Source organism: Hirundo rustica, chromosome 4 (genome assembly GCF_015227805.2).
Source record: "Hirundo rustica isolate bHirRus1 chromosome 4, bHirRus1.pri.v3, whole genome shotgun sequence".
NCBI lineage: Eukaryota > Metazoa > Chordata > Aves > Passeriformes > Hirundinidae > Hirundo > Hirundo rustica.
This window is the reverse complement of record NC_053453.1, coordinates 44,653,954-44,671,899: the sequence shown is the minus strand read 5'-3', so window position 1 is coordinate 44,671,899 and position 17,946 is coordinate 44,653,954. Positions and strand designations below refer to the sequence as shown.

Genomic DNA, 17,946 nt, shown 5'->3' with positions numbered 1-17,946 from the left:
TCCTAAATAGGTACAGAATTTACTTTAAAAAAGCAGCAGTATGACTTTGGATCATGACTCATAGGAATTACTAAAAAAAGGAAACCTCCTCATCCCAGAACTAAGGCTTGTCCTTCCTTGTTTTCTAAGTGCTGTGCTTCAGTGGTTTATAAGTTAACCAAATCAGTGATGGTTCTTGTTCTTCTTGCAGCCTCCTGAAAAAGAAGGTGGCCTACCACGTCATGTTGGAAATAAAACTGAATGTGCCTTGCTGGGATTGCTCTTGGATTTAAAACGTGATTATCAGGATGTAAGAAATGAGATACCAGAAGAGGATTTGTACAAAGTGTACACCTTCAACTCTGTTAGAAAATCGATGAGTACTGTGTTAAAAAACTCTGATGGCAGTTTCCGGATATTCAGTAAAGGTGCCTCTGAGATAGTTCTTAAAAAGTAAGAAAACTGCTACTGTGATTCAGCACTTTAAGTTTGGCTAAATGTTGTGATAGGTGGGGAGAGTGACATGTGAAACAATATTGTGACATTGTCTGTGAAATGTCTCTGTAATCCCAGATAAATGCAGCAGTTCTATACCCTTGTGACTGCAGCTTCACAGCTCGTCTCCTTTAGTTGTTTGACTTTTTACAGTAAGATGGGCAATTAACACTTAAGTTACTTTACTTTAAGCACCCCAGAACTACCCCTTAAAACAAAAACAAGATGGTGTTCACGCTTTAGTTAAACTATTTTACTTTTAGGTGTGATTGATCAAAATGCTCAGCTGCCTTCTAGTAAAGTCCTATCAGTTGATATGCCTAAATTCCAGGAAGGTCTTGTACCTTTGAAAAGTGATTTCTCTTAAGCATATTACTGCTTAGACTGTGCAACTTTCTGTTCAAGTTGATAATTTTAACAGGAGGTTGAACTTGAATGTTTGAGCAACTCGAGGGGTTTTAATATGATAAGGCAATTGTTTCCTTATCCATCTGCCCTATAAAGGATTTATTAGAATGAGATTAGTTTTAGTGAGCAATTAGGCACCACTGGGACAAACGTTTATAGGTGTGAAGTCAGCTGTGGTAACTCCTATCTAGGTGAGGAGAGTCATCAAGCATGTATGCATCCTATTCTTTGGGAACAGCAGTGGGTAGCCAGGCCCGTTTTGATTCTAAGTCAAAGTGTTTCTAGTCTGAGTAGCACACAGATTATATTCATCAGTTAAATTTACTTTTTTGCTTGTTATTGTCTCCCTAAATCATTATCTATGGAAGTACGAATGTACTAAAGAAAAAAAAAATGAAGTCTTCCTTCTCCTCAACATTTGTGCTGAGACCAAAATGTCAATCTTTAGAGGACTCTTGTTCCTCTTGATATGGAACTTAACATTTATACTTTTTTGGCACATTTTAAGCCAAACCTTATCAATGAATAGGTATGTCTATACTCACATTACTTCTATCTTCTGAAGTATTTTGCAATAACTTAAAATATTGCACAACTGACCTGTAGAAGTCACTAGAACTCAGTCATCCCAGACTCATGTGGTCCACTTGACTTAATAACTGAAATAAGAAAATAAATAATAAGGGCATTTGGCAAAGAACAAGAAAACCTAGACTGATTTGGATATTATAGGAATAGTGTCCAAATAGTGTGTCCTATTCAGTGCATAATTCAGAGTATGTGCTGAATAGGACAAAGATTTAGACATCATCAACTGCTTCCTATGCAGCACTTGTAATCTGGTTTCTCAGTTGTACTGCTCTTTCTCTATTATAACATATGTAACTACACTTGAATACTGAAACTTAAACCTGAATATTTATAAGACACAAATGAGTCACTAGTAAGTGTAGAAGAAATGCAGAAACTTTTGCAAGTAGAGCACTTTTTTCTTTCCTTATCACTAAGTCAAATATTTGAAGTGAGTTTCAGTGCAGTCTTTGCATAGAACTTACTTATGTGTATTTAGTCATTTGGAATGTTTGAATTTGTCAGCAGCCTTGATTGCAGCTAACACTAGATATCCTTAATGATTGCTGACATTTGAACAGATAAGTAAAATCAGAACATTCACATAGACTTCAAATTTCACTTATGGTATGAATTTTGAAACACTAAGGGACTGCTTCATTTTAATTTTCTGTATGAGGTAGAAACTTTTAGGGGACTTCCTTAAAGCCTTGGACTATACACTTAACTGTAACGCTTGTCACCTCTGCAGGTCTGCCATGTCTGAACCTGATATTTAATGAAAGTAATTAATTCCTTCTTCCATGTCTCCCCCCCATGCTGTATTAATACTAATTTATAAAACTAATGCATAATGGTGTTACTTTATGGCAAAACATTGTGAAGAACACATGAGCAAGATTTCATTTCTTGTTCAAGATCATTGGTGGTGTTATATTCATGGCATCAATATTGGCAAAGTATATATGCTGTCTGTGAAAGCAGTGGTATCTTTGACATGAAACATAATTAAGAGAGCATGTATTGAAATGCTAGAGTGAAAGTGGTGAATCTAGTCTTCTATACAAACATTTTAATCAGTTTCAAAATTTGTTTTTAATTTAATATTTCACATTGCCCCACATACCAGATGCTCTCTGAATTCTCTGCATTTAGGTTGGGGGGTAAGAGGAAGGGTGGCAAACTTTTTTGTTCTTAAGGGTAACAGTACCTGAATTTGCTTATAGTGCTGTAAGTTTAGTGCTTGCAGCTGTTTAAGCAGCACGTGCATGTTCTGAACATGTACGTACTTCTGAGACTGCATGGCTGTTAACAAAGTGTGATTATTTTGTTGAGCTTGAAACTGGATTGCCTGACTCAACCAGTGCAGACACCAATCTGTTTACATATGATGGAGAAATGGATACTTCTGGGAGGTAACTGATGTTTGTATGTGAAATTCATTGGGCATTACTTTCATCCTAGGATAACGGCTCAGTTAACTTTCTACAGAAAGTAGGTTTAGCAACAAAAGAAATAAAGTACATTTGGAGAAGATTACCTTAGAGATGCCACTACTGGCTTTTTGTATGTGTGTGAGTCTAGAAAAAACTCAGCTTATAGAAAATTATTTGAGTTGACTAATAAGCCAAAGAGTGGGTTGAACTTGTGTTTGAAATTTGATAACTCTTTAAACCTTTCTTTCCAGGTGCTTCAAAATACTGAGTGCTAATGGAGAACCAAAGGTATTTAGACCTAGGGACCGTGATGATATTGTGAAAACTGTAATTGAGCCAATGGCTTCTGAAGGTCTCAGAACCATCTGCCTGGCATTCAGAGACTTCCCAGCAGGGGAGCCTGAGCCAGAGTGGGACAACGAAAATGATATCGTTACTGGTCTGACCTGCATTGCTGTTGTTGGGATTGAAGATCCTGTGAGACCTGAGGTAGGGTCACCAGCTAAGCTGCAGTGGTTCTGTTACACAGGATTCATGTTTTTCATCATGCAGAGTACAGAAACTGAACTGCTATTGTATGCCTTAAGCATAGTTAATAAATGAAAATCTAATTTCTTGAAGGAAAAGTTAATGGAGCTATTAAAGCAGATTAAAACTACTTAATGTCACATGCTGTGTTACTGAAGCTCTGCACAAACTAATAACTTAAAGTACTTACTGTGCAGGATCTCAGCAAATAAAACAACTTTTTATTTTTTTATCACAGGAGTATTAGGACTTTTGGTTTGGATAAGATTAGCCATTGGACTTGTTATCAGCTTCTCATGGGGATTGAAGGAAAGAATTGAGCACCTGAGAACTGAAGGCAGGGAGTTTGGCTTGTGGTTGAGTTGTAAGGTTTTTCAATACTGAAAGCTTTTTATGCCACATGCACGTGGAAATTTGGGTTGATCTGCACTATTGTCACTTCACAGTAAAAGTTATGGGTGAAGTAGTGGAGTATGAGCTGTAATTTATTTCACATAATCATGAATAAAATGCCCATACTCAGTACAGCCTAATATGCCACAATGATTTTTGTGGTATTTTTGAATACTGCAGTATTTAAAAAATTGCAGGAGGGAGAAGAACAGACATAGCAGTGGCACAAAGCCTCTTGCCTGAATTGCAATTTGTGTGTTTTTTTAGGAACAGAATTGTGGTATGCTACTTAGGGTTTTTTCAAATGTTCCGTAATTAAAGGCTTCATTTAAAAATAACAGTTATCTCGTACTGAGCCATAAACATTCCTTTCACCCACATGTCTAGATTTCTTTAACTAATGTACAGTCTGTGAGCCTGTGGGGTTTTTCTTCTTGCTTACAGGTACCTGATGCAATAAAAAAGTGTCAGCGTGCAGGCATAACTGTACGTATGGTCACTGGTGATAACATTAACACTGCTCGAGCTATTGCATTGAAATGTGGTATTCTGAATCCTGGTGAAGACTTCCTTTGTTTAGAGGGCAAAGACTTTAACAGAAGAATACGCAATGAAAAAGGAGAGGTAAGCATGCTGACTCACTCATCAAGTAGATCAACAGATATTCTGTCTTCTACATGTGTAAAATATAACCATGCTCTTTCTGAGATAGAGCAGAGCGAATAGATAAAATTTGGCCAAAGCTTCGTGTTCTTGCAAGATCTTCTCCCACTGACAAACACACTCTAGTAAAAGGTAGGTAAAAATTCTCTGAGCTCCTAAGTAAAGCTAGATTTTTTTTTTTTCCCCCTCTGCGCTTCTAGGAAAAAAAAAATTAGGACTCAACAATAGGAAATGTCTATGGAGTTGTTTCCAATTATCTTTTTCCTTTCTGCTTGAGAAGTGGAGCCAATGAGAACTTTTTTTTGTTACTCTTGTTTTTGTTTGTTTGTTCTTTTTTGTTTTGTTTTGTTTTCTGACTGATAAAGACAAAAACTGGGTTTCTCTTTCAGATTAAGTCTCTGCTATGTTGTTAATTTAGAACTGTAACACTTGTATGTAATTTTATTTTAGGTATAATTGACAGCACTGTCTTTGACCAGAGGCAAGTTGTAGCAGTAACTGGTGATGGTACCAACGATGGTCCAGCTTTGAAGAAGGCAGATGTTGGATTTGCTATGGTAAGATTTTTATATTTTTTAATCCTCAGTATTTTATCAATAACTTATCCAATCACTTAAGATTAATTAACCTTGTTTCATGAGCCTAGTATACAGCTATGTTAATGAAGTCAACATGCCAATTTAACCATGTTTTTATTGATGGAATATAGCCTTGTGGCATTCACCATTGAATAAAACTTTAAAAATGCATGATTGCCAATGCTCACAATTCAAAATCTTTTACACAAAGGCTTGTTGCGAAAATACTGGAACCGAATACTGAAGATTTCTGAAATGTTTTCAAATAAACCAAAGTGATTTTAGGCTAGTAAATAGGAATAATATTTGTTGATTTTGAGTAAAACTTAATATGTGATATGGAATGAGCTTAATCATCTTTCCCATTCAAGGATGCATAGGAACAGGGAGACCATAATGAAAGAGACTGCCAGTTGATGTTCAAAATGGCTTTGGAGGCCATATCTTGTGCATCTGAAGTATAGTTGAAGCAACAACATTTTATGATAGTATAGGATCTGCACTGGTCTGGATGAATTGTTAGATTACTTGGCTTTCTCAGCTACCCTTTCACATGGCTGCCAAACAACATCTTGGCTTTTAAGTGCTTATACTGCATAGACTCATGCCTTAAGTATGTGACTTTCAGGTTTCTTTCAAGACACAGAGTAAGACAGGTTTCTCAAGCTTCCTTTTGTCTCAGGGTTCCTCCTCAGTCTTCATTGTAAGAGATACACTTTGGTCATGGCATGTCACTGTAGTCTTAAAGCAGTTGAAAGAAAAAATGAAGACCATATTCGTCCTATACCACATGCAGGAGGAAAAAAAAAAAAAAAAAAAAAACCAACAACACCCCACTGACTCAGATTCTACTCCTGAGAGAAAAAAAAGGAAAGAGATTCCACATCATTCTCAAGAAGCTTTTTTCAAAAACATAACTTAAAAATTTGACAGCTACATTTGAAATGTTCGCTAGACTGTGACAGTCTTATTGTAACAAGTATCTTTGTTCTGGTATGTATAGCTGCTGTCGTTGCCACTGTCAGGGCAACAGTTTATTTGTTTTGAATGTTTCCTGCGGTTGCTGTCCGTGTTCATCTGTGTTAGGAGCTATCTTCACTAGCTGCTTACCTAAATAGTGCTTAAAATATGCCATATGATATCTAAAGGTACTGTTTAAGGTGTACACATAGCTGTGCAGGTGGCTCGTTTCCTTGACAAAATAATAAATCAAGAATAAGGATCATTAAATTTGCTATTGAGTTAGTGGGTTTGGAATGCCAAAAGAAAAATAAAGATTTTTGAAGTAGAAGTAGATTTTGAAACTAATAAAGATTTTGAAGTAGAAGGATTCTGTGAATCCTTACACAGAACACAGCTGTTTGGGTACTGTAGGAGACTAGAGGCGCTTAAAATTTAAGAATGTCACGTTGCTTTGCAATGCATATGCAATGACATTGCATATTCTACTGTTCAATGCGAATGCCCTTCTGCAAAAGGTTTTTGGTAACGTTTATCAATGCAAGCACATGTGTTGTCTGCTGCTGGAATCCATACGACAAAATAATTAGGACAGAGCTTGAACTGTAGCAGTGCACCATCTGGTGGCCTTCAGCTTAAAGAGGGTTCAGTAATATTTCTTTTGGAGGCCTTTAACGTGTCTTTACTGTCAACTCTCAAATTTATATGAAGGTCTTTATTTTAAAGACAGCATTACTTGGTTTTCATTTTCCCAAGAACTTTCAGGTACAACTTGTTTCAATAGGCCTTTAAATGCTTACATTAAAGGAGTCCTTCAGACACAGTGCATCCAAGTGAATGCTGACCAAGGACATAATAGTTTCTGTCATAAAAAGTCAGTGCATCCTGTTATATTTCCTAATGTTTTTCTTTTTCTATCAGGGTATTGCTGGAACGGATGTAGCTAAAGAAGCTTCTGATATTATCCTTACAGACGACAACTTCACCAGTATTGTTAAAGCAGTTATGTGGGGACGAAATGTCTATGACAGCATCTCCAAATTTCTTCAGTTCCAACTTACTGTCAATGTAGTAGCAGTAATTGTTGCTTTTACAGGAGCATGCATAACACAAGTACGTACCAGTAGCATATTGTTTCAGCTAATAAAGGTTGAAAAAGTCATGATTGATTAATTCTTGAGTTCAAACTTTCACTTAAATAGTAGTCCAAAGAACATAATGCTCTTCAGAACATGCCAATATTGTGTGATAAATGCCTTTAATAGCTGTAATTTCTGCACTTCTATTGGAGGGTTTATGTATCTATCTTTATAGGATTCTCCACTTAAAGCCGTGCAGATGCTGTGGGTAAATCTCATAATGGACACATTAGCTTCTCTTGCCCTGGCAACAGAACCACCCACTGAAGCTCTTCTGTTGCGGAAGCCTTATGGCAGAAACAAACCTTTGATTTCTCGTACAATGATGAAGAACATTTTGGGTCATGCATTCTACCAGCTTGTAGTGGTCTTCACTCTCCTGTTTGCTGGTAAGAATACTTACCTTTACAAAGTTACTCTGAATGTTGTAGAGAGGTGTATTTTTAAAACTATTTTTTTGCTGTAGCATGTGTGTAAAGACACTAATTAACCTGTTCGTAAATGCCTTTTATATACAGGTGAGAAAATTTTTGATATCGATAGTGGAAGAAATGCACCTCTGCATGCTCCTCCTTCAGAGCATTATACTATAGTATTTAATACATTTGTGATGATGCAGCTTTTTAATGAAATTAATGCCCGAAAGATTCATGGTGAAAGAAACGTTTTTGAAGGCATCTTTAACAATGCTATCTTCTGTTCTATTGTGCTGGGGACATTTGTTGTGCAGGTAAGTAGATTTTTGGAGGGTGGGGGGGGAAATGCATTTAGTTCAGTGATGCACTTGCTTACCTTGGAAATGCCTATCAACTAGTGCCAGAGATCTAATTTCTTCAGTGTGGAAAACCTTCAGGGTCAAGTACACAATAAGTAAGTTGTAAGTTCAGCTTGATGGAGTTTTCAGGTAAGACCTCTTTGCAACTGGTAATGCTGGAATGTTGTATTTACAGTTACCTTTTGAATTTTCTAGTTCTTCAATTTTATCTTAGTGTTCTCATGGCAAAATATGAAGAAGTTGTATGTGTCATCTGTTCATTCACCCCTTGCCCCTAAATCATTCTTATAATATCTACCTGTCTATCTGAACGAGAGTCCATTTAAACAATTATAGAAAAGGTACACCTTCTTTTATTTTCTTAATGCGATTAAGACATGAATAAGCTTTAGAAACTTAAGTATCAGTTTTTACCTTTCTGGTGCAGGAATCAGTGATACCTACACTGGTACATATTGTAGAGGTGTTGTTTTAATTGAAAAAAACCCTGATGTCTAGGGACCTTCTGTTGAGGCGCATAGGAGAATTTATAAAAGCTAGATAGTTAACTCTACATACTAACAAAGGAAGTGGAATGATCTTCAGCTGTTTGGGTTCACATGCTGGTGTTGAGAAACATAAATTTAAAACTGTATCTGCAGAAAATAATTTACAAGAAATATTTTCACCCTCTAAATAGCCCTCACTTCAATTAGTCAGAAGAAATAACAAAATAATCAGTGTACTATTTAATTACAGAATCTGTTTTCATTTTGGAATAAGTTATTTGGGACATATAACTTAATAGTTTAAGCCTTTCCTTAGACTTGATAATTCATGAAGTTGATGGAAGTCATATCAGTTCAAGCATTGGAAACTTATGTGCCACTGCTTCACATTAAGTCAGGGAACTTACTCTCTGAGATTTAGATTTTTATAGATGACACTTCTTCACAAAGTTGCTCTTATTTTTAGGGTTACGTATGCAGCAGATTGACTGTTGTTGTGCAACAAAACCAAACATTTAGAAATTACTCCTGACTGCCACTGTGTTCCCTTTATAAATTTGGCAGACTGAATGCCTTCTCAACTCCTGATTTGTCATCTCAGTGTTTTTTTGTGAGTTAATAACAGAAGATACTCTTTGCTTTTTCAGCTGTCAGGTGTCCTATTTAATGGTCAACACAGTCACCTTTTTATGCCTGCCTTGCTGCTTTGAATTGTTGATTGTCCAGGGCATACTTTCATGCGTATAATTCCTATGCAGAGAGATATCTTGCTCATTAGGGCCCATACAGCTTGTTGTAATAGCTAAGGCACTAGGAGCTAATTTAGTTTAGCTTTTGAGATCTCTGCCCCCTTCCCCCAAGATTTTCTACAAGAGATTTAAAGTCTGATATTTAACACTGATGTGATAATTAGTAATATCCTGTAGAATTACTTCTGAGATATTTTATGTCTTATGGATCTAATATTACAATTTAATAAATCTTGGACTTAATTCCAAGCAAAAGTAATCACTTTACATCTGTAGCATCAAATACATACTGTAATTGTGAAATTAAGGGAAAAAAACACAAGCAAAACTGAGGAGTCAACAAGTTTTTGAGTGTGCCATTTGAAGTATACGTGGGTACTTGAAATACTGAAAAGCGGAAGAATATGGCTTAGGTTTGGAAACTTGCTCAAACTGCAGAGACAGAGAAAGAATATCCCTAATAACTTCGGAAATTCCACGTTCTTTTGCAGAGCTGTCTGTTGTTATCTTAAAGCATTAGGGAATTTTCTAGTAACAGGTCAGTGATACATGCTTAACTAAGTTTTTCTTCACAGATAATTATTGTGCAGTTTGGTGGAAAGCCTTTCAGTTGCTCAGAACTCTCAGTTGAACAGTGGCTGTGGTCCATTTTCCTGGGCATGGGCACACTACTTTGGGGCCAGGTAAACTAGGAATTTTCAAAATGCCAAATATCTACTTGCAACCATATGCTTTAAATGGAAAAAAGCAAACACACGGTCTTTAGCATTCAGATCTTTCAAGTGGACTACATGAATATATGAAGACTAACAGTAAATATTAATTAAAATCTACTTGTTCAATAGCTAGAAAGTTCTTAATTGAATATTCCTTCCTCAGAGTGGGTGAATTATTTACATTTCAGATCTAGATGCTGTGGCTGGTTTGTTGAGCAATTTTTAACTAGAAGCAGCTGTAGTTAGCTTTTAAATATGAAGTTATATCTTCAGCCAGATATGAGTACCAGAAAATGTGGTAAGAATACAAGATGCAATGAACAAGATGCAGATTAATGAATGCTAATGTTAAAATATATTTAACTTGGTGCTTAGTAATTTTCTTGAAAAATCAGAATTGCTAAAGTTGACAGTATTTTCTTGATTTTTAAAACCTCCTGGAGTAGCAAGAAATGCAGCGAAACTCAAACCAACTTTCTCTTTAATCTTCATTTACTTAATAGCAACATAATTGAAAAATCTTCCCACCTATTTAACCATTACATTTGGACTTTTATTTCCTTTCTCCTCCCCTCAGAGTGTTATTACTATTGCATGCACAACAGTGCTTGTAAGCAGCAAGCTTATTTACATGAAACTTTAGAGCTACAGAGTTTTCTATTATTTAATGACATAGTTGTCTAAACTTTTCATACCACATGAAGAGTTTTCCATTACAGTTTCTTTCCTTCCACTAAGTAAAAGACACTTCATGTTTCACTGTAAAATTGGTAGGATGAATTTTAGTTGTAAATACATACATAGACATATATTCTGATAGTGACTAAGCTTTTCAACAAGGTTCTCTGGAAAATTAATTATTTAAAAAAATCAAATAGAGTCACTCTGAGGTTTAAAAGTACCCTAGAAGAGAATCGAGTTGGCTTGAAATACCTTTGACCAAATGTGTCTTGCAAGGGGAAAGTTTCCCTGCTGCAGTTCATGCTGTTCTAGCATCTCATTAAAGTCAAAGAGCTTTAATTTTCTGAGAATAATAGAAACTGAAGTGTGAGCTGGGAGCATTCATAGTAGCACTTTCAGCATAAAGGGCTGTTTATCTTGCTTTTGGAGCAGACTTTTTTCCTCTGCAGCTGCAGAAATGGTCTTCTAGGTTTGTGATAATCAAGGAAAGCAGTCTTGGAATTCATCTAGATCTGCTAGATATAATGTACCAAAAGATGACTCCTCTTAACCACATTTTGTTTAATTTGAGATACCTAAACTGCTGTACACCAAGTAGCAAAGTAACAATTTGAAATGCATACAATTTCAGAAACATCACTCATCTTGTAAATGTATTGATATCTCCCAGGTCACAAATGAATGAATGTCTCTTCTGTATTTCTGAATTAATTGTGGTTACTTTAGGTGATGGAGATCCCACTTGAGGTGACACATCATGCTCATCAAACTGATGATACTCTAAATGCTCTAGATACAAGTACAATCTACAGGATTAATGGCATTTGTAGCTTCAGTACTGCTCCTTCCTGGCATTGTCAAGTAATGTTAATGTGGAATTCTTTGTCACTGGCAAGGCTGTTTTGTAGTCCAAGTTTAATTACGCACCTTGGTTGAGGTAGTAAGTATACTCACAACTTTGCAGCTGTTCAGCTGGAGTGATTGTTTTACATTGATGTACTCATCCCATCTATGTAATTTAGTTTTTTCAGCTTTGCTAATTGTATGCAGGGCATCTTGTTAAGTCTTAAGACTGCTATTACTCTATTTTTGTTGTTAAAAAGAAGATTAATCCTGATTTATATATTTCATCCACTGTTAGTTGATTTCAACAATTCCAACCAGCCGACTGAAATTCCTTAAAGAAGCTGGTCATGGAACACAAAAGGAAGAGATTCCTGAAGAAGAACTAGCAGAAGATGTAGAGGAGATTGATCATGCTGAGAGAGAATTGCGTCGTGGTCAGATCTTGTGGTTTAGGGGCCTAAACAGGATACAGACTCAGGTATGGTCTTGAAAAAGGTAGGATACAGTGGGTATTATGAAGGAAATCTCTCAATTTTTGACTAAAGTGGCTATTCCAACTGGTGTGACTGAGACTGTCAAAAGGGGGTATGGATGGATGTGTAATCCCTCAGGGTCCTCTGTTTTCTTCAGCTTTAAATTCACCTCTTGCCTGTGTATCTGCTTTGTTTTTAAAAAGTGCCTTTTTTTTCTTTACTTTTTGTGTGTTATAGATGGGATGGTCCTTTCTCTTGTTCTCTCTCTCTCTTGCTGAGCAAGCTGTCACAATCTCTGATTCCTTGCAGATGGATGTAGTGAATGCTTTCCAGAGTGGAAGTACCATTCAGGGGGCTCTAAGGCGGCAACCCTCCATCGCCAGCCAGCACCATGATGTAACAAATATTTCTACCCCTACACATGTAGTGTTTTCCTCTACTACTGCTTCTACTACTGTGGGGTGTGAGTGTGTGTTCCTAAAGTGCATGAAATTAACATTTCCTAATTCACCTACCTAACGTTTCTCATTTTCTCCTTAGTACTTAAAATCATCGTTCAGGCTTTTATAGAGCTCTTCCACAAAGTGGAGTCCTCAAGACTTTTTTTTTTCTTAGAGGGCTGAGAACAGGTGGAACAGTTTCAACAAAAGACTTTAAAGTGAAAGCTGTGAGCCTGCACATCCTGTGCCTTCATCCATTTGTGTACAGAGGGATTTTTAAGATAAAAAGGGAAAACTGTTGTAAATTTTCGAGTATATGCCTCTTAGGGTGACTTGCATTGAATAAGTGAATTAACTGTGTAATCATGGGCCCAGGTCAACAAAACCAGATCTTTTGCACTGCAGCACAAACAATATAAGTAAGCAAGCTGATTTGGAAGCAAATGGTGTGTTGAAGATATGTATGTAGCTAGAACATGGAGCACTAAATGCATTTTCTTTGTAGCCTGTAAGGAACTTTATGAATCTCTGCTTTCATTGGACCTTATTTACTGAATAACAATTTTTTCAACATCAGGATTCAGGTGGTGAAACAAGGCTTCTAAAAGGAATACAAGTCAGAAGAAATATGAATTAGCTAATATAAAAAGGAAAAAGTCTTAAGCATTAAATGGCAAAACTTCCATTCAAATCTGAAGGGTTCTTTTTCCTCTCTAGGTTCTTCTGGGAGCAGTTCATAAGCCGTCAGTGAAAGTGAAGTTTGTCTCACCTTAATTCTACCCTCTATATTATGCTCTTAAGTGGCATTTCAGTTTCAGCCTTCCTTTTGATAGAGGCTGGAGATTTATTTACTCTTGGGTGTAGGCCTAAACTCTGGAGCCAGAAGATGCATAGTAGTTGTAGTTGAATACTGATAGCATATATCTTTGTTCAGAGTTTTCCATCTTAATGCATGTTTAACTTTCTTCTCTAACTTCCTAGAGACGCATTAAATAATTGTTTTTTTTAAAGAACTCTGAGAGGGCTTCTTCTCCCCCTTCCCCTCCCTGCTTAAACTTTCAGATTACCAGATGGATGAAGACCCTTAATTTTGGGAGCTGTCTTAAATAAAATGGTCTCTTCAGATTTTTTTTTTAATTTATAATTTATTTTTTATTTTTGGGCTCAGCCAGAATTTGTGTGTGAGCTTGCACAAGTATTTACCTCTGTATTTCTCCAGTGGTGAGCCAGGTATTTCCCTACCTTTCAGTAGTACTAAGAAGCTCAGCTCACAAATTTGCATGCCTCAAGAACACAAAATGAAAAGTAGATTTAACACTTAAGGATGCACAGGATTGCATCTCCTAGTTAAAATGCTAATTAGTAACCTGTATCCCTAGCTACACTCCAGAACATTAATTAGACATTTAGAATTCTCTAGAGAGCAATGTCATTCCATGCTGCTATTTGAGCAGAATCTACTGGGCACTGTAGCATCTCATTGCATCAAATGACCAATGCAGATACAGAGCTACCATTGCAGAGAACTAGTTCTTTATCCTCACTATTACAGCCTTCTGCTACACCCTCTAGAAGAACAACTTTTGAGAACTAATATAGATTATGTGAAGCATGTGTTAATGTGTCTTATTGTCTGTTTTTTGGAGCAGCTAGTTGGAAAATAGTTCCTATGAAGCAAGGTTGCTACTCTTAAGCAGCCATCTGGTTAGGAGGATTTGAAGTGCCAACTGCATTCCTTGCTATTCTGGTACTAATATGAGGAAGCCTGATGACATTATGAATTACACTTAACAAATTGTCTTGTTTGCACTTCACTTACGTGATTTATTTATAGTTATCCCTCTAGTTTAATTATCTTGATTGGTTGAAAATAAAGCCTTCAAAACACTAGATTTTCCCTTTTGAAGTGCTGAAAGTTTGATTTCTGCCTTTGTAGCTGGACTCTGAGAGTCCTGGGCTTGCTATGGTGTCTAGTCCATTTGTGTAGTATGCATTCTGCATGGGAAGCAAGCCTTTATTGTGGGAATGCATATGTTCTATGATAATTACAGCTGTCCTCTTAAGCCGGAATTATTTTCCATTGCTCCTGATGTTCTAAATTCTCATCTGTAAGCAATGAAAAAACAGTCCCATGAGACATCCATATTTCATTTTGCCACATAAATGGCACAGTGGGATGCAACATGCCAAAGAAAGTCATTGCAAACTTTCAGTCTGGCATTGTCCCTGCTAATTTTTTTGATAAGTGCCAAGACAGCTGGGGCAGCTGGCTGGACTTGTTTAAACCTTGTATAATGCTCCAACTCCTTGACAGCATGCTCAATTTTTTTCATGCAATGAACAGTAAAGTACTAGCTGCTGTTGTAATCTTTTCTCCAGCACATTCACTCTCTTTTCTGTCCTCCCCTTACTGGTAGTTATGTCCTCCCCCTTGATCATGTGCCCCATCCCTGTCTCATGTCCCCTTATTCCCTGTGCCCTCTTCCCTTGCCTCCATGATTAATTTGGCTCAGCATGTACCTGTAGTATAAAAATGGGTATATGATCGCTTTGGAGTAAAATTCTTTGTGCAAGTGGTCTGAGGGAGCAGAGGTGGGGAAACAATGCTACTTCTAGAGGTCAAAGAACACAGTTGGGGCATAAGACTTTCTTGTGTGCAGAGGTTCTATCTAACTAATTTGATTTAACACATTGCTCTTTGGGGAGCCCTTCTCTGTTTACAGTGAACTTCCCTGGTATATCTTAGCTGTTTTGAAGTTTCTGCTCTTGATCTGCTTGACCTTACAGCTTTATTCCTTCCCCTGGAAGTCACTTTATTTTTTTCCTGTTGAGGAACTCTGGAAGCACTAGTCATGATGTATTTCTCAGTTTGAAACAAGTCATCCTGGTTGCCCTAAAAAAAGCTTTAAATTTGACCTGATGTTTGTAACAGCAAGTTCTTGTTTACTTCAGAGTTGCTCTGCTACTTACTATTTAACACTTTCACACTGCTTTGCTAGAAACTTGCCCAGAGTAGGGATGTTGAGAATAGGGAGTCAACAGTAGGGGGAAACTACCTTGGGAAAAGTGTTGGATAAATGATTCAATAACTTCTGCCTCACCTTACTTGTTTTATCAGTTAAAGAATGAATCCTTAATTTCTCTAGTTGGTCAGGGAAGCATGGGGCATGGGAGAAGGGGGGTGTGGGCAGCTGGCTTCATCATTTAAATAATAGTTCAGAAAGCTTAAATTCAAGTCGGCTTGGACATGCACAATTTGCAAAACAAAGCTGTACTTTCTTTTGTATCTAATTTTACTATGAAAGGTTTATTTATGAATTCTGTTAGCTTGGCTTTCTGGGTCAAAAAACTAATTAAACAACAAAAAGACACAAAACAATCCTCAGCCTGGAAATTGTGTCCATGAATTCAATGTAAATTGAAGACTCATGCAAAGGCTGATCATCCTGCTTTTCTCATACTCGGTGCTACTGAAATAGTTTCTTCAAAGTTACAACCTGTCCTGGCTACTAAACTGTACAATACAGTATCCAATTTTTTAGTTCTGGTGTTAAGTTTCCAAAGCACTGGTTACGAAGGAGCTTTCTCTAGCATAGTAAATGGCTATATACTCGAATATTTACAGCTGTTACAGCGGTATCCTTTTTTGCATGACTTCGTAAACGTTCGCTCATTGTGACATTGGCTTACACCTGCTTGGCTTTTTCATAGTCAGTAGACATCCTAATTCCTAGCATGAGAATTAGTGTCCCTTTTATCCCGTAATTTATTTTCAGCCTCTCCCCTCCTTCCCCCCCCCTCCAATCTCACCCAAATATTCAAAGAAACACTCATTGAGATTTATTTAATTTTTGAATAAGTAAATAATTGTTGGCTTCACATCCAAAAAATGCTTAGCCCTGTTAAGTAATTAAACAATTCTAGTGCCATGTCTGAATTTTAGGGCCCTTCAGCTTTTTGCAGTACTTTCAGAAGTTTTATTTCTACTGTGTAGACTGGCAGTGCTCTACTGAAATGTTCTTTGTTTTTTACAGTTTACTGCAAGTTCCACTGCATCATACAAATTTGATTCACTCATGTCTAGTTGTTTGTGGATTCAAACTCATAAGAACCATGCCATTATCAATAAACCTGCAGCATTTTAACAATATTTTTTCTTTGTTACAGATCCGAGTGGTGAATGCATTTCGTAGCTCCTTGTATGAGGGGCTAGAGAAACCTGAGACACGAAGTTCAATTCACAATTTTATGACGCATCCTGAGTTTAGAATAGAAGACTCCGAGCCTCATATTCCCCTTATTGATGATACTGATGCTGAAGACGATGCTCCAACAAAACGCAACTCTAGTCCCCCTCCCTCTCCCAACAGAAATAACAATGCGGTTGACAGTGGAATTCACCTTACAACAGACAAGAACAAGTCTGCTACCTCTTCATCCCCAGGGAGCCCACTACATAGTTTGGAAACATCACTCTGATTGTAAGCTGAATGTTAACACACTAGCTGCATTGTAAAGAAATTGAAACTGTGTCTCTTCACACATTATGATGGACAAGATGATATTCTTATCTTGGACTTCAACAGAAGAAACACTTGTACGAATGTAGATTTATTTTTTTAAAAAAAGCTTTCTGCCAGACTGGAGGGTGCTTTTCTGGGGGTGGGAGTATTAATGAACTCTGACAGATAAACAGTAACTCAGCATAAGTGACCTGTGGATCATCTGTTGTACTGAGAATGGTCCTTAAGAGTATGTTAGCAGAGCTTTAGTTTATTGTGATCCTTTTCTGAGGGGAAAGCTGGGAAGGGCAAGGATGCCCTGGATCATTGAATTGATACTTTAAATTCTGCTGTTGGCTGTTAATAATTTGGATTATTTATGTTTATAAATGATACAGATCTGTTTACAAGGTTTGTAGATACTTTTTTGTTCCTGTTTATAGATGGAAAGCTTCCTTATAAATGATGCAGAGAAGACAAAAAACTAAACAAAAAAAACCCCAAAAAACTAGTCCTTCAAATACTGCTGTATTTTCAGGAAAAGGGTGTTTCTATTGAAACTGTACTAAATTTTGCCTGCAATTTACCTTGTTAAATATTGTAGATATTTTGCAACTACTAATAGCCAAATAGGTAACACTAATGCTTTGTAAAAACATGAGCAGTGGTGTTCTAATGAAGTTATGGCCTCTGTCCTAATTAGTTTCTAAAATACATTTACTACTTAATGGTTTTGAAACAACTGTTTAATTTTTAAAAATTTTGAGAAACTTAATGAATAACTTTTGTTCAGAACTTAGTAGGATTGTTTAATGCAGGACATCAATATGTGATGGAACTTGCTTGAAATATTTCTGTTATCTTGGGCAAAATGGATTAAATCAAAATACACCAGAATCTTAGTCCTTTGTTTTTGTCTAATCATGTTAGTTTAGTGCTGTCTTGGTGAACTGTGAGTGGAACTGTGATTATTTTTTTTTTTTTTTTCTAATCTATAGAATCCTTCATGCAGCATGAGGGCTGTTGGCATTTTGAAAGGTTGTTAGTGGGTAGCATACATGTTCTACTTTTTGTTTTTGAAACTTGTTTGTAAACATGAATAAATCTGCCCTTTTGTTAAAATAAAA

General features: G+C 36.6%; 1 protein-coding gene across 1 annotated transcript in view; it reads left to right on the top strand.

The window, feature by feature from the left end:
* Positions 1-17,946, top strand: part of ATP2B1 (ATPase plasma membrane Ca2+ transporting 1) — a 59,109-nt gene extending 41,163 nt beyond the window's left edge. Inside the window, exons 12-23 of the mRNA XM_040063584.2 lie at positions 191-432; positions 3,140-3,377; positions 4,254-4,437; positions 4,518-4,604; positions 4,923-5,029; positions 6,932-7,123; positions 7,325-7,538; positions 7,668-7,879; positions 9,737-9,844; positions 11,700-11,882; positions 12,115-12,273; positions 16,485-17,946. Of these exons, the coding sequence (XP_039919518.1) occupies positions 191-432; positions 3,140-3,377; positions 4,254-4,437; positions 4,518-4,604; positions 4,923-5,029; positions 6,932-7,123; positions 7,325-7,538; positions 7,668-7,879; positions 9,737-9,844; positions 11,700-11,882; positions 12,115-12,273; positions 16,485-16,796 (2,238 nt within the window). The 3' untranslated portion in view covers positions 16,797-17,946. The remainder of the gene's footprint in view (positions 1-190; positions 433-3,139; positions 3,378-4,253; positions 4,438-4,517; positions 4,605-4,922; positions 5,030-6,931; positions 7,124-7,324; positions 7,539-7,667; positions 7,880-9,736; positions 9,845-11,699; positions 11,883-12,114; positions 12,274-16,484) is intronic.